This window comes from Cavia porcellus, unplaced genomic scaffold (genome assembly GCF_034190915.1).
Source record: "Cavia porcellus strain 051 isolate PalLab524CR breed Dunkin Hartley unplaced genomic scaffold, mCavPor4.1 scaffold_2, whole genome shotgun sequence".
In the NCBI taxonomy this organism is placed as follows: domain Eukaryota; kingdom Metazoa; phylum Chordata; class Mammalia; order Rodentia; family Caviidae; genus Cavia; species Cavia porcellus.
Window position 1 is genome coordinate 8,110,938 of NW_026947485.1, and position 16,840 is coordinate 8,127,777.

The 16,840-nt window shown below is 45.6% G+C and overlaps 1 protein-coding gene across 3 annotated transcripts in view; it reads left to right on the forward strand.

Annotated features, from left to right (window-relative positions):
• The first annotated feature begins 8,029 nt into the window (after positions 1–8,029).
• Positions 8,030–16,840, forward strand: part of Gsap (gamma-secretase activating protein) — a 75,308-nt gene continuing 66,497 nt past the window's right edge. For all 3 annotated transcript variants that reach the window (XR_010043656.1, XM_063237620.1, XM_063237623.1), the window contains exons 1-3: positions 8,030–8,181; positions 14,652–14,728; positions 15,681–15,737. Coding sequence is in view for 2 of the 3 variants with exons in the window: in XM_063237620.1 (XP_063093690.1) it covers positions 8,100–8,181; positions 14,652–14,728; positions 15,681–15,737 (216 nt within the window). In the remaining variant the exon portion in view is untranslated. The remainder of the gene's footprint in view (positions 8,182–14,651; positions 14,729–15,680; positions 15,738–16,840) is intronic.

Genomic DNA, 16,840 nt, shown 5'->3' on the forward strand with positions numbered 1-16,840 from the left:
AAAATACATCTTTTTTATCCATTCCTTGGTTAAAAGGCATTGGAGTTGTTTCCAAAACTTAGCTACTACAAATTGTGCTGCTATAAACATGGGTATACATATATCGCTGTTCTATGATGTTTCTAATTCTTCTGGAAAAATACCAGGGGTGAACAGCTCTAGTCTCCACCAACAGTGGACAAGGGTTCTTTTCCCCCCTCAGCCTCTCCAGCATTTGTTATTGGTTGATTCTGGATGATAATCACTTTTACTGGGGTGAGTTGGAATCTCATTGTTGTTTTAATTTGCATCTCTCAGACGACTGATGATGCTGAACATTTTTTCATATATTTATTTGGCATTCATATTTCTTCATTGAAATGTATGTGTTTCTCTCAGATACCCAGTTTTGGATGGGTCTTTGAATTTGGGAGGTCTGATTTTCTTTCAATTCTTTGTATGTTCCAGATAGAAGTCTTTTGTCTGAGGGATAGTTGGCTAAAATTATTTCACACCCTGTGGGTTAACTTTTCACGCTGTTGGTGATTTCTTTGATGTGCAAAAGCTTTTTAATGAGATCCCAGTTGTTGATTCTTTGAAGTGTTTCCCATGCTGTTTGGATTTTGTTCATGAACTCTCTGCCTACCCCTATGTATTCAAGATTTTTATCCACTGTCTGTTCCAGCAGGTTTAGTGTTTGTGTTTTAATATTTAGATCTTTAAACTTTTTTATTTTTGTACCAGGGATCAAACTCAGGACCGTACGCCCGTAAGACAGGTGCTGTTGAGCTAAATCCCTGGCCTCTTTGACCCATTTTGACTTTAGTTTACTGTACGGTGACAGACATGGGTCTAGTTTTAGTCTTCAGCACACAGAAATCCAATTTTTCCAGCACGATTTACTGAAGAGGCTATCTTTCTTCCAATGAACTTGTTTGGCCTCTTTATCAAAGATAAGATGACTTTGTAGTTGTGTCTGCATCTTCTAATGTGTTCCACTGGCCCTCAGGTCTGGTTTTCTTTCACCAGTACTGTGCTGATTTTAACACAGTAACTTCGTAGTATTATTTCAAGTAGGGAATTATGATGCCTCCTGTTTTGTCTTTGTTGCCCAGGATTGCCTTTGCTATTCTAGGTCTCTTCAGTTTACAGATGAATTTTGAAATAGCTGCTCATGCCATCGGATCCAATAAAATCAAACAAAACAAAACAGAACAAAACCCAACCCAACAAAACAATGAAAATGATACTGGACTTCAAAACAAGACAATAGGGAATCAACAATGGCCACCACCCTCAGAAGGAGATTCCCTGTAGAAGCTACACTGTGTATTGCCATCCCTGCGTAGATGGTCAGACCACTGCTTTCGGCTACAAAGCTACTGAAACACTAACACTACAGGCACTAAACTGTATCCCGCCTCAGTAGTGATCAGTGCAGCCTGTGTTTCTCCAGAGCAGCTGGCAGCTTGTGGTGGACTGGTTGTGGGCAGGGGGTTGGCTCTTCATATTTCTCAGCCCACATGATGGAAGGGGCTGGCGTCTGGCTGTGCCCCCAGAAGCCCACACTTAGTCGGATTCACAGGGAGGGCTTGCTTCCCGGTGACTTCTTGTTCTCTTCCCTTGCAGCCCATGAGTGGCACGACTCATGGGAAAAGGCTGGTGTCTGGCTTTCCCTGCAGTGGCCTGCACATGCCTAGGATTTTTATATCTTCTTGGTTCCAATTTTGGCCTTTGTGTGTATCCAGGAATCTGTCCATTTCTTCACTGTTTTTCACCTTATGAGAGTAAAGGTTTTTGAAATAGGTGTTACGATCTTCTGAATTTTCACAGGATTTGCAGTAATTTCACCCTTTTTATTCTTTAATATAAGATTTGAATGTTTTCTTTCCTTTTTTTAAAAAATAGAGCTGGCTAAGAATTTATCACTTTTATGTGTTCTTTGAAAGAACCTTCTTTGTATTGTTTTCTTGGTCTCCACTGGGTTAACATCTTCTCTGATCTTCATAATTTCCACCCTTGTGTGGGCTTTTAGTTTGTCTTACTCTTCTTTTTCTAGAAGCTTGAGGTGTGACACTAGGTTGTTGATTTGTGCTCATTCTGTTTTCCTGATGTGAGAATTCACCACTGTAAATTTCCCTCTTACAACTATTTTTATTGTGCCCCATAAATTCCAGTATGTTGTATCTGCATGCCCATTTAGTTGTAGATACTGTTTAATTTCTTTCTTTAGTTCGTCTGTGACCCATTGGTTGTTGAGGAGGGTGTTATTTAATTTCCATGTATTTGTGGAGTTTTTGAAGTTTCTTTTGCCATTAATTTCAAGTTTTATGGCACTATGGTCAGATAATATACACAGAATCATTTTAATTCCTTTGCATGCTCTGTGGGCTAGTATTTGGTCTATTTTAGAGAATGCCCCATATGCAGCTGAATCTCAGCATTTTAATCTTTGCTGAGCTCTGCTTTCTAGAAATCTAGGCTAGATCATTTCCCTTAATATTTCTTCCTTATAGTTTACCTATGCTCTGTCATTTGCTACTAGACTGAAGGCCCATGGTCTGGCTCCAACTTACGAATTTAATCTTGATTTGAGATTTCTCTCCAGATCCAAGGTTTTTAGCTCTGGGTATCTCAAGGCTGCCCATCCAAGCCCACCTTCTTTCTGGAGCAGTGAGGTGGCCACACAAAAGTGGGGAGATCCTGTTGCTAAGCAGCAGGACCTTGTTGGTCCAGGTACTGGCATTCGTGTCACCATCTGCTTCAAGCTTGTACAAATGTGTGCTCTGCAGTGTGACCCCGGCATGCTGCACCAGATTCACACTATCATGAGACCTCAGTGATGAGACTGCTCATTAAGCTGGTGGATCCCAGATTTGGGATGCTTCCAACTCAAGTCACAGAAACCCCAACTCAAACAGGCTCACACAGTAAACGTGGGCTTCTGGTAACTGGAAAGGCTGTTGACAGAGTGCGTTTCAGGCATGATCACACCCAGAGCTCCTTCGGTCACCAGAGCTCTGGAATTTATGCTTTGCTTACCCGGGCTTTCCCCTCAAGCCTGCTCCCTTAGCATTACCTCATTGGAAGTTAATAAAAACAACATAAAACATGGAACAATGGGTACTCACAACAGTTCAAACAGAAACCTACCAAGATCATAGTGTACTTTGGTCTTTATTTGAAATTTTGAAATGATTACCCCTAAAATTGAGATCCCAGCCAGCTCAGTATTGTTCAAATGATAGGGAAATTTACATTGATTATCAGAAGAGCCGGAGATGGGACTGGCTCCAAAAATAACACAGCAGGCTCATCTCCTCTGCAGTTCTCGGAGCTCTGTGTGACACCATGGGACTGGCTCCATCTTCCATGTGGCTGGCTGAAGTTCTAGGATTACGTCCAGACTGTGAAAATTTGAAGGGTGAAAGGGACCATCCATCATGCCATGCTTCACTTTTGTTAAGGAATAGCTAACACTTTCTCAGAACTATCATAGTAGTGTGTGTGTGTGTGTGTGTGTGTGTGTGTTTGTTTTTGTTTTTTTACAACCCATTGACCAAAATTGGATTTCACCTCATGAAAGAGATCTCGGATTGTTTTTGAATATTTATTTCCTCCAACTTTCTCAGTGATTTTGTCCTTTTGTCTGAGACTGTCACTGCCTGGGCATATTTCCTTAAGCCTACATTTGGCAAATAACTAAATTCTAATCAATAAAATATAAGCAGAAATGCTGTGTAGAACTTTGGGGAAGTATCCTTAAAATAGAGGCATTAACTTCCTTTTATTTTTCTTCTTCCCTTCGGTTTCTAGAATGCAAACATGATGACTGAAGCTTTTGCCCTCATCGTGGGCCATGAAGACAAGGCCTCCTCAAGGTCTGGTGGAACAAAAAGTGGGAAAGCACTGTGTCCTGATGAATTCAGGAGCTTGCCCTCTGAGCTTTGGACTGCTTTCCTCCAGATGGGTGAGGGAATAAAACCCGGGTGCTTTATTTACTGTTAATCTGAGTGTTCATTAACTCTGGTGAACCTAGTTCTAACCAGGGCATGTGCCCATTCCCAAATCAATGTGCAAATTACTGCCCCAGTGTTTTTGATCCTACACAACCGCTTTTCAAATAAAGATAAGACAGTTCCGTCTTCTGTGGAACTGAAGAACATGTCAACAATAACTTCTACTGACCCTTCACAAAATTGAAACCAATACATCAGCCGTTAAGTCTCTTTTCTAATCTCCAAAATTCAATCGCTTGTGTAGCAGCATCATGATTTTGGCCACATCTATCTGTTAGCTCAGTTACAATTTTTCACCTTCTTTATATTTTTAGCTTAAATTTATTTTGAAGAAAATTTTCATATCATTGTGTGGCTATAAAATCAGTGTTACTTGACAAAAATAAAAGTTATCTGCAAAAATGAAAAGGGAAATTTAGTGGACATTTAAAATAGGTAGGTGAGGACATTTCTGTGTGTCAGAGGCAAAAGATTCATTTGATGGGAAATATTAGTTGTAGTAGTGTCCCCTGGGTTCAGTAGTATCTTAGTTATCTTCTTGTTGCTGGAGCAAAACACCCAACACCCACAAATTAAAGGAGGAAAGGCTTATTTTAGTTTACAGGTTGCAGAGGGTTCAGTCCACAGTTGTTTAGTTCCAAGACAGAGCAACACGGCACCAGAACATCACAGAGGAGAAACAGCTTATGGTGAGGCAGGCAACAAGCAATAAGCAGTGGGCTTCCCTTTCCTTTCTTATTCCATCCAGGCTATAAGATTATTTATTGGTGCCACCCACAACCAGGGTGGGCCTTCCCACTGTTCACCCCCAGAAGCATGCTAAATCAATCAGTGGACTAATCCAGTTATCAGACACTCATGACCCAGCCACCTCCCCAAAGTCCCACCTATGTGAGCATGAGGCTTTGGGGGATATCCAGATACAAGCTGAAAAGTTCCACCTTACCTCCCAAAAGACTTACGTGGATTTCCTTATGCAAAATGTATTTAGTTCATCTCTAAGAGTTGCCAAAGTCCTAACAGTTTCAGCATTGCTGAAAAGTCCAATCCTAATCCTCCCGAGTTTAAGGCAAACTCATAGCTATGAGGCCCTGTTACAGATGAAAGTTAAATACTGCCAACATATAATAAAGCAAATTGCACATTCTCATTCAAAAGGTACAAACAAGGAAGGAAAGAAAAAAAAGAGCAAAGCAAGAGCAAAGTCCAGCAGGGAAAACATTGAATCTCATTGCTCCACGTCTACCATGCAGAACAATCTGTGGCAAGATGTGAACGTCAAAGGGCTTGAGTGGCTCTGCTCCTATGGCGCTGCTGATGGCTGGAGCCCTCTCCTTGGCTAGCTTTGCTCACTCCTTTGGTTTTCCTCTTAGGATGCATGCACATTTTTGGCTTCTTCAGCATCTGGGGTCTCCACTGAACCTTTGGCTTCACACAGCCTCACACATTGTCCTCTCAGGGGCACATTGCCTGGCTGCTAGGCCTTCTTCTGAAATCTGGATGGATGCCTTCCTGATCCCATCTCTCTTACATTCTGCATGCACCAAAAAAAACCAGCACCATGTGGATGATACCAAGTCTGCTGCCAACTTGAGTGGTAGCCAGGTTTCTCTTTTGGTTATAGGGGTTAAGTGTCTAGATTGCTGAGCACTATGAACCCAATTCTGAGGAACAAATTTCCTATGCCACTACCACCCTGGAGTATAGTGCACTGGAGCTCTCTTCTCAAAGCAAAGTCTTTTACCTTTGCTTTGGTGCAAAAGGTGGCATCCTCCTTGTTCTTTTGACCCTCAGGTCATCCTTTCTACTGCTTTCTTCCAAAATACTTGGCTTTTGGTTGCTAATACTTTCAGCAACCAAATTCTCCTCTGATCTGTCTTTGCAGGATGCAATTTTACTGGACCTTGCTTTTTTTTGCCAGATTTAAAATGTATTAAATCATTCTACTGTCCTCTTGGCTCTTTCTCACACAGATCTGGCTAAAAGTCCCCAACAGTAGCCATGCCACTGTCTCAACATTAGACTGCCTTGAAATCTTCTCCACCAGATTAATCAGTCTGCTGCACTTAATCTCTGTCTCTTGACAGTGTATCATGACAGGAGCAAAATGCACACAAATTTTCCACCAGAGCATAGCACATTTAATTGGGGGTTCAACTGCCAAGGGAGTCCTTTCTAACTGAAACCTCTTGAGCCTGCTCTTTTCTGGCTGCATCATCGTCAACATTCTGTTCTTCTAAGCTTTGACCAGAATCTCCCATCAAGCACAATTTATAGTTTTCCAGGGCTGCTTCTCCAGCTGCTTCTCCAAACCTTTCCAAACTCCTCCCACAAACTAGTTCCTAAGGCTCCTCAACTACATGGCCAGATGGTGGCTTAGCAGTGACTATACTCTTGGTATCAAAATCTATCTTAGTTACTTTCTTGTTGCTGGGACAAAATACCTGATGGTCACAAGTTAAAGGAGGAAAGATTTGTTTTTAGCTCATGGGTTGTAGACGTTTTCATCCATAGTCAGCTGGCTCCACGGCAGGGCAACATGGCAGAGGAGAAACAGTCCATGGCAGGGTAGACAGGAGCCATCAAAGCAGCCATGGTGAGCTTTCATTTCCTTTTGATTCCATTCAGGTTACAAGCCTATTGGTTGGTGCAACTGGGTCACATGCAGCAGGGACCTTCCCATGTCCATATGCAGAAGCATGCTAACCCAATCAGTGGTCTTAATCCAGTCAGGACACTCAATCCTGTATCACAACCCATGATACAGCCACCTCCCAAAAGCCCTACCATGAGTGCATAAGGCTTTGAGGGTACATCTGTTATAAACCGTAACAAGAGTCTTGCCTTTTATTCTAGCAAATGTTAGCAATAGTTTCTCTTAAATCTCCGTGCAAATTACATTTCTTTGCATTTCTTTGTGTACATGGCAGTGAGTAGCTGAGTTCCACCTGAAATCATCCACTACCTCCCTTGGAGCAATACCTGTCTAGGGGAAACTTCAGACCTTTGTTTATTGAGGGTAGTTTTCAAACCATAGCAAGGCCAAGGCATCTGAGACTCTGGATAACGTGATTTATCCAAGTTTAGACTGGAGACTAGGAGTCTGCCCTGGGTAACAGTAGTACAGAAAGCTATCAGAGAGACAGATGAAAAGATATTTTTCAGGCTATTGCTACATTCATTGTCTTTCCATAACGATGAGCTTTGTTCTTCTGCAACTTTGGGAACTGCAGGGGGCGCAGTTTGGAGAGGGAGTCTGTCTCAAGACTCAAGATTCAAACTTCGTCTAGCAAGCGATTGTCCACGGAGGTGTTGTAGCAATGCCACTCTACAAGTGGAGGGCTGGGGAGGTCACTGTGGGCAGCAGCTGTGAGATGCTCTGGGAGGGCCTGGGGATTTCCCAGGAGGAAGGAGGAAGGAAACCGGGAGCTATGGAGCTGCGGGGTCTGGAGTTGGAGGGAGCAGGGGTTGGGTGAGGGCACTGGCTTTATCCCACGGAAAAGATCTGTCATTGCTTCTGCAGAGAGGTCAGATTGCTTTTAGGGAGACACTAACCCGGGGTTCAGGACGACCTGATCTGACAGGGGCCCAGCTTGGCGGTGGTGCGGGAGCACCGAGAGAGCTAGGTGGGGAAAGGTCCCCGCTAGCTCTGTGTGGAGGGGGGCGCTGCGGAGGCGCCCGGGAAGACTGGTGCCCCGGGGGAGACCCGAGCGCTCAGGCTGCAGAGTCTGAAGACCCCCCGTGTGCGTGGAGCTGTTAACCCTTCCGCGCCTCCCTCGGGGCAGTCGCGTCCTCACGGGCTCCCCGCGGTCCCGAGCAGGTGGAAACGGCCCGAGGCAGGGGTCGCCCTTGCTGCGGTGGTGACGCCGGGGCGCCTCTGCCCGGGGGACGCCGCTCCCGCTCCCGCCGCGTGGACTGCGCCTCAGCACCGGGGGCGGAGGGGCTCCGCGTCCCCGTCCCCACGGGCGGCCTCCCCGCGCCCAGCCCGGGTCCCCGCGGGCGCGGAACCGAAAGCGGGCGGGGCGGGGAGGAAGCGGGGGCGGCGCCGCGGGGAGGCGGCGGGGGCGGGCGGTGCGCCGGGCCGAGCCGCCGGGCCGGGCGATGGCGCTGCGCCTGGTGACCCGCTTCGACCCCGCCGAGGACGCGCTCCCCGCGCTGCGGGCGGCCGGGGGCGGCGGCGCAGGTGCGGGGGTCGGGCCGGGGCGGGGGCCGGGCGCTCGGGGTGTCCTGCCGGCTGGGGCGCAGGGCCGGGGTCGCTCGTGCAACCCCGGGCGGGAGGGCGCAGGGGGCGCTCGGCCGGGGCGCGGGATGATGGGGTTCGGGGGCTCCGCGGTGGCCAGCGGCAGGCTGGCGCGTGGCGCCGCGCGAAGCAGCATTTAAACTCGGGAGCAGCTGCACAGCTCGTCTCTGATTGTGAGATGGAGGCCTTCCCAGCACCGGCCGCTTTGAAGAAAGGGAACTGTGATTTCTCTCCCTCCCACCCCCCATTTAATAAGTTGGCTGCAGAGTTGCGAGGTGCACTTCTGGATGTGCGAACGGAGACGGGGCGACTCGAGTCGCGCGGCTCCCAGGCGAGCTGCAGAGGGCGGCGAGACCCAGCCTGGAGACTGCCACAGAACCCTTGGTTTGATGCAGGCAGCGAAAAGTGACTGGCGTCTTCCAGGACAGTTATACTTAGAAGAGGAGATCTGTGGATTCCCAGTTGTTTTCTTTTTAAGCCACGTCAGTTTCAGAGCGATGGTGCCTGGGGTCCTACCTAGTCCCTAGGAGCTGTCCCCTCCAGTGCGTTTGCCTGTTTTTAAAAATTTTTGGTTTTCCTCAAATACAACAGGTTGAGCTCATTTTGGGGGCGGGTATCAGATTACTCTTTTCCTACAGGCTGGAAGTTTTCCCTCTCTGTGTTACATCTTACACTGCAGTGAAATTATTCATATGTTACTTGGTCTTGACAAGTTGAGGGCTGGTCCCCAAAAAAGAAATGTATGTTTGTGTAGCTTCCTGTTTTGAATTTGCTGTTGGTGTCATTATTAGTCAAGATTTTGGCTTGGGGGGTGGAGGGGACAGCGAATGTAAAATGTCCCTTGACTGTTTACAAAGCAACTGATGCTTTAGCTTTTTGATTTACAACAGGCGGCCCTAGGCCGGATTTCCACCACGAAGCAGATCTTTCCCCAGCCCAGGCCTTCTTTTGCTGAATGGCTCGGGGTACCTGGGAGTGAGGAGCTAGACAAAGTGTGAGATGCCAGCCCTGTGTTTCAGCGATGTGTGTTGTGATTGCCAAGCCATGTGCAGCCCAGCTGGATTTTGGCTTCCCATCTTTCATCAGTGAAGAATTATAAACTTGTGTATTGAGGTTCCATGGTGGGGGGGGGGAGGGGGCATCCCGAGTCCTCAGAAGGTTAAATTTAATAGAAATGCTAGCTTTCTGCCATTGGCAATATTCTGTTCTCTCAGAGCACCTTGGCAAGACTTTTAGATCAGTCACACTAATGACAGGGGGGCAGTAGTGCAAAACAAGACCACAGGTCAACCTCTCTTCCACTGTAACTTACTACAGTGATGGGAAACCTGCGATTCCATATTTCCAGCCCAGCTGTTAACAAACACATTTGTGCAGATTATTTTCCTTACTCAGTCCCCAGCTTTTCAAATATAAATTATGAAAATACAGTGGCATTGTTTTCTCTCTGCATATTTGTTTCAGAGATCTGAGGCTTTAATATCTTTTACACCGACATATGTAACAGAAGCTTTCTCAGTGGTGCTTGGTAATTCTCATGAAATAGGACAGATTCCTGGGGAAACAGCTGGTGAGCTGTGTTACCAGACTCATCCTTCTTCCCATAGGTGACACAGGAAGATTTCTGGGTTTGCCATCAGTTGGTGCTTTTCCTAACCTCCTGTGCCCAGTAAACCCATTGTAACTGGAAAATACTGTAATTTGCAAATGCATCTAAGTAATCCCAGCACTCTGGGAGGCGAGACAGGAGGATCAAGAGACCTCGTCTCCAAATTTAAAAAAAAGGGCTGAGGATATAGCTCAGGATGAAGATCCTGCATTCATTCCCCATTATCATAAGAAAAAAAATGTGTGTGCTCTTTCTAAACTGCTGGACATCCTGGCTCAGCAGCATGGAACTCTGTAGAATATGAGCTGTTTACTCTCATAGGATCCCCATGGCTTAATGCTGGTCCAGGAAAAGATGAAAATTCGAAGCATGCTTGCTACTGAGTGTCATGTAAAGTGAAAAAAAAATCATAAATTGAAACATTGCAAATTGGGAACCCTCTGTATACAATTCTGGAAAGAATGTAGGTTTTTCCCCTGTATCTTTTGATCAGTCTTGGGTGCATACACCAGATGGAGTCATTTTTCAGATCTTGTAATCATCCATCTTTGCCAGGTGACTGAGGGTGCACAGCCCCAGATGGCCGGGGGACAGGGATGCCGTGGTCATTCCCTTGCCACTGTCCGTTCTGTTTTTCTTTCCCCTACTTCCCTGGTTTTCTTTTCTAATCCTCATCTTTTATTGTTTCTCAACTAATCACCGCATTCTTGCTTATTCTCATTGTGTTCAAAATGTGCCATGTGTCACATCATGATATTTATTTCATAGATTTAGCAATGATAATGCCTGGCCGTGTTGGGCCTGAGGGCTTCCTTCTGTGAACTATTTACAGAATAGGAATGTTGTTATCATCACTTTAATCACTTTCTTGATTTGCACATTGGGAACTAATTCACATTTTCATATAAGGCTGCGTCTACCCCAAGTGCTCTCACTGGAAAGATAAATTCTTTATTTGTGCCTCAAAGCAGCTGGAATAAAACTTAAACATTTGCCCAACGTCTTCTTGCAAAATGAAGTCCCTTTTGTTAGCTGGGCTATAGGTTGACATGGACAAGTCTATCTGCATGCGCACACCTACGTACTTCTCTTTCTTATGCAAGGTTTTCTTATGCAAGTATCTTACCCATCATAATGCTACATTTTTTTCCTTCATGAGCCCTGAATACACACTGGAGAATTAAAGCATATTTCCTTATTTGAAATTGGTAAATTTCCTTCCCTGGACTTTCCAGAGATGACTACTGGGAGAAAAGTCACAATGAATAAGCAAAGAGGCTCTTGGGTGCTGCTTTGAACAGGGTGTGTTACCCTGAGAAACCACTCCAGAGAGGAAGGGCTGATGGGTGGATAGAGTGTCAGATATCGGTCTCTGAATTTCCAACATTGCTGTATTTGTGGATGTCCTTTAACTGTGAACCATGTACCTAACTGCAGGGTTAATGTATGCACAGAGGCGTTATTTTTATTTCTTTAAACCCTGCCTACCACGTGTACATCATGCACTGGTCCTAGGCATGTTAGCTACTGCAGGGTGCTTAACATGCACATAAGTATCTAGTGTATTTGTTCTCAGCCTGGCTGCATATTTGAATCACCTGAAGAACTTAAAGCACCTAAGAATGGGCCTCAGCCCAGCCCACTAAAACAAGAATATCTTGGGTGGGACTTGGATGCCAGTGTTTTTTAAAAGCTCCTTTGATCTTTCATCACAGCCAGAATTGCAGGCCAGGGTCTAATGGCATAAATTTGTATAGAAAAATGAATTTGTTGTCACCTGCATTTCTTGGAGAATTTTTTAGTGATTTGAAAATAAAAGTGTCATTTTTTTTTTTTTTTTTTTTGGCAAGGCAACTGGATGTTTTAGCAAGTCTTCCTATAAAAGAATTTCTTATTTTAGCTGAAACTCCCAAGTGTGCTTTTGGGAAAGTCTGTTCCAGCTGCCTTATAATCTTGAAAGAAACACTTTTCCCTATTGACACCACATTCTGGAAGTTTTAAGTCAAGTGTGGGATGAAAAGGAACTCATTGAAATGCTTTTTAGATGTTTAAAACACAGGATTTGGGGGTAATTACTCATTTTCCATTGTGAGCTCCGCCCAGTGCGCTCAGTGCTGTCCTGCCTTCCTCCTAGGCTGGGCTGAGTCTGCACCAGCGTCTCACTGTGCAATGTGCACCAGCTGTCCTCCCCTCCCCAAAGTCCCGCGGTTTCTCTGTTGGGGGGCCCACAGCCCCTTACTGCGGTGTGGATGAGATGCAAGTGAGAGCTCTGGGGTGTGAGAAGCATTCAGCAGTGAGATTGTTGACTCCTCTTCTGTTCTGAGGCCAAGTGATTGTTCTTATATTTTAAAATCAGGGTGAAGGGTGTCCAACAGCTCAGTAGGTACTGAGAAATCCATACCCTCATGGATCCAACCCATCCCCCTGTCCCTGTACCCCACCCTAAACATCTGGACAGCTGCTTCTCAGGAGGGGTGGAAAGAGCAGCCTCGGGCTGTGGTCCCCCACTTCTCCCTACAGCACCCCCCCAGGACAGGCGTCAGGCTCACTAATATACCTGCTTTTCATCAAGAATCCAAACTGAATTTTGTTCTGTGTCACAGGCTATTTTGGGTATGTTTTATTTGAATATTAGACTTACATTGTAATCAACAGCATGATATTTAACAAACACTTTGCCAATGGGGGAAAATGACTTGTTAAGTAATTATTTAATTTTGGGGTCATTTTTGAGGAAATTGTGAAAAGATCCTCTTTTTGTCCCCAAGTTAGTGAAAATCATCAACCCTAAACCCACCAATGTTTGAATCTTTTAACTGCAGAATTGAGACTAACCTAAAAATTTTAGATGAAAGATGATCATTAATTCTTAAATATTTGGTGTAAAGAATTGCTATTTCTTCTTCAAAATATGTTTTCTTAAGAGAAGGACTCCTGTCACAGGTGCATGGCTCAGTTAATTTTCGCAGAACAAAACTCCTGTGTCAGAAAATAGTCCGTTCCAGCACCCAGAAAAGCCTGGTGCCCCTTCCCCTTAGCCACTCATCTAGGTACTCGGGTTACAAGATTGAAGTGCGGCGTGTGCAGACTGAATCATCTGATTTATCACATGTGTTAGTGGTTGGGGGTATGGTCTGGGCTTCTGTTGCTCAATCATTTGTGCACGTGTTGTTATAGGTTAGCTCATTCTCATGGTTAGTGTAATGCAGTTAGGATATACTGCAGTTTACTCATCCTTTACTTGATACTGCAGTTTACTCATCCTTTACTTGATGGTGTTTTGGGCTGCTATGAATCACATTACTGTAGACATGTGTCTTGCTGCGCACCTGTGTGTGTTTCTGTTGTGATATAACAGAAATTACAGTAAATATAAGTGCACTATGTAGCCAATTAAAAGACTGAGGCTGTCGGACTAGGGAAGAAGCACAAATAGTCACTGTGTCAGACACATAGCTTAAGGGCTCAGGAAGACTAATAATAAAAGGACAGAAAGAGTGGTGTCATGCAAGCAATTTGAGAAAGAAAGCTGACAAAGCGGTGTTAATAGCGACAAAGAGGACTTAGAGGGAAAAGCACTACATAGAAAGTGCACTTTGTAAAAATAGATTAGAGGGGTTGATTGGCTCCTGGCTGCAAACTTGTGCGATCTTTTGGACCCAAATGTGTGCCTACCTGGAAGGTTCCTGGGAATGGGGTGGGGTGGTAGTGGGGGTGATGGGGGCCCTCCCTACGCCAGGCCTGAACACAGCTGTGCTGTGATCCCGCCCCAGCACCCAGAATCCTTGGCTGGCTCTGTGCCTGCCTAGTTAGCCATGTTCCTTGGCCAGTGCCCTGGCTGGGAGCCCGGTGGCAGAGACCACTCTCGACCACCTCTGCCAGGCCAGGGGCCGTGGGCACCTTTCCTTGGCCGGCTCAGAGGTGCTCTCCCACTCCCGCCTTTTGCCTGTGCTCCTGGGCCCCCTTCTGCGGAATTGGGGGAGGAGGATGCGCATAGGGAGCGGGGTCCCTGCGTCTGTGCCAGTGAGTCCTCGCGATCCTTTGCCCACTGGGGCCCTCTCCACCGGGCAGTAGGAGCTCGCGGCGGGCGCTGGGACTGTCCAGCCTCTTGCTTCCCGGTAGTGGTGAGGGGGTTTTCCCGCTTCCCCACTTGGACCTGGCTGCAGGGCTGCCGGCTTGGCGGGGTTCACGGGGTGGGGAGCTCCGACATTTCTGTTTGTGCGCCCCTAACGGTGCAGCCTCTGGACACAGAAGCAGCCAGGAGCAGTGCTGGGCCCTAGTGGCGGTGTGACTATCATACAGAAGAGCACTCAGAGAGAAGGCACAGCTGGGCAAGTTCCCAGAAACCGGGGGTCCGTGGACCTGACTGCGCCTCTGCGGGCTCCCGATTGCCTGGCGCCGGGGTGTCTGCCCCGAGGGTCCCCACCGTGCTGTCCACAGCGATCCTGGGTTAGGTTCTCTTGCTTTCAGATGCCAGGGAGCCACTAGGATGTGTGGTGCTCACCTTATCTCCCTGCTGTTGGATTTGTTAGGTGTATTAAATTAAATTAAATTAGTTAATTTGTTAGGTGTATTAAATTAAATTAAATTAGTTAATTAATTAGTCTTTTTGAGATAGGGTCTCACTGTGCAGTTCAGGCTGGCCTTGAGTTCACTTTGTAGCCCAGGCTGGTCTTGAACTCACAGTGATCCTCCTGCCTCAGCTTCCCAAGTGCTGGGATTACAGGCGTGAGCCACCACGCCTGGCTGTTATGTTTATTTTAAAACATCCTCCAAGTGTTAACTTGCTGTTTTCTTTTTTCAGATGTTTTGGAAGCAAAGTATGAGAGCTTACGTGTACAAAATGTGGAAAGAAATGGAAATATTATTTATACTTACAAGGTTTGTTTCCTCTCTCCTCTTGTGTGAAATGTATAAAGCATGAAATTTACTGTTTTAATCACTTGTACAGGATCCTGTACTACACTGCTAATCTTTCGCATTGTGTGCTGAGTGGTGCCGTTGTGTTCTGAGGGTGTGTGATCATGAATAGGACTGAAGTTGTCTCATGGAATGTTCTCCCTGTCTCTAGGTACCAGGGATTGAACACAGGGCTTTCTTTTTAAAATGAGATAAAATTGCATATCTGAAGTTTTGAAAGTTTTGAGTAAATGAACAATGTCATTTTCTAGAGGGAAAATGTCCAGATATTTAAACCTAATTCATGTGTTAGAGTTTTGCCTCTGAGAACGTGTTCAATATGATTCTCTCTTTAGAATCGATGCTTTCGGAGTTTGGAGAGGTTACTTAGCATATTCAACGTTAAGGGTTCTGAGAATAATTAGTTTTACTGGCAAGTGTACTGCGGGAGGGACAGCTGAAAGGCTATTTCCAGTGGCCACTTTGGTCTGCACAGTTACTTCTCACTGTGCTTTCCCCCCATTTTGGTTAAGAGAGGTTATTAAGTTGTAGCTAAGGATAGTGCGTGTAAAGAATTATATGATTCACAGAGTTTTATGGATAAGAATTTCAGGGGCTGATTCCATCCTCCGTCATGTGTATTTGTGTACGGATACGGATCAAGTAACAAAAAGACTGGTTCATTGACCGCGTCCTCTCCTGCCGGACAGGGTCCCCGGGCTCACAGTGCTGAGCCCTTTTGCTCCCAGGGCCCCATGCCAGCTGCGCCAGGTCCTGAGCCTTTGCACAGGCACAGCAAGCTTCCTGTCAAGCGCTGTGGCTGAGGCTGGTTGAGTGACTGCTGCAGGTTTGTTTTTAAAACTAGGGACGAACTAACATCCTGAACAATGACATGTGGATGTTTTCCTTTTTCTGTCTTTTTGTTTGCTTTTAGGATGAAAAGGGAAATGTGGTCTTTGGATTATATGATTGCCAAACCAGACAAAATGAGGTAAAAAAAATCACCATAAGCTATGGGCTATTCATTGTTGACTGCGTTTGAAGTTTTTTTTTTTATTCCTGTTTTCTACATATAAATCCTAGCTTCATTATTTATTTCTTCTCCTCCCTTCTTTTCCTCTATATCTTTACTATTTTTTGGCTCCATTATCTTTAAAAAAAACAATCAAATGCATTTGAACCAAAACATCAGCAAAAGTCTTAGCCCTTTGAGATTTAAGTAAAAGTGGCTTGCAGAAAATTTCTAATATTCTGTTTAAAAAGTAGGAAGTCAAATGACCACCCTGAAATCCGTGTGCTCCATGTAATTCGTAATAACTTCCAGCTCTCAGTTCTATCTTCTTTTCAAAAATCTATGGATTTTTGGAATAAAGAACTCAGTTATAAACCTAGGCCCCTTAATTTTCCCCCCAAACTACTCATATAACGCATAGGTTGATGTGGACAAAGTCTGTCTCACTTTGGGGAAAAATGGGAGAGGACTCATTTTATGCCTACATAAAAACAATTTAGGATTTAATATTAGACACCCTTGAATTTAAGTATGCTTCATCCGTCCCACTTTTCCCATGGGTCACCTCGCTCTTTGGGGTCCTAATGTGTGGCTTGGTGAACCCTCTTTCCCTTTCTCTCACACTCATCCTTTCACGCCTTCTCTCTCTCCCTTATTCACTGATCTAAGAGTGATTCCCTGTGAGGAGCTGGACACACAGTGGTGGCCAGGACAAATCCTGACCAGATACACAGTCTTGGCAAAGAGAACACAGAGACCTCAAGCTTTAGTGCAATCTTTCGCTTAATTCCTGGGTCCTGGGAAGACGCTGAGAGAGACCTGGCCGCTGTCAGCCAGGTCGTGGTGGGCACTGCTGTCTCTCGTGGATGCGTCCAGCTCTCCCGAGACCGTACTGTCCAGCAGGAAGGAGTGTTTGTGTGCTGGTGTGTTCCACGCTTGCTGCTCTAGCTGCTGCCTCGTGAGAGGACGTGTTTTCAGTGACTGATAGAGATAGGTTTGCTACACAGCAGCTGCTTTTGATTTCCCAGTGACAAAGCTGACTTTCAAGATATGGACATTATCCCCCAAGAGTAAGGGGTTAG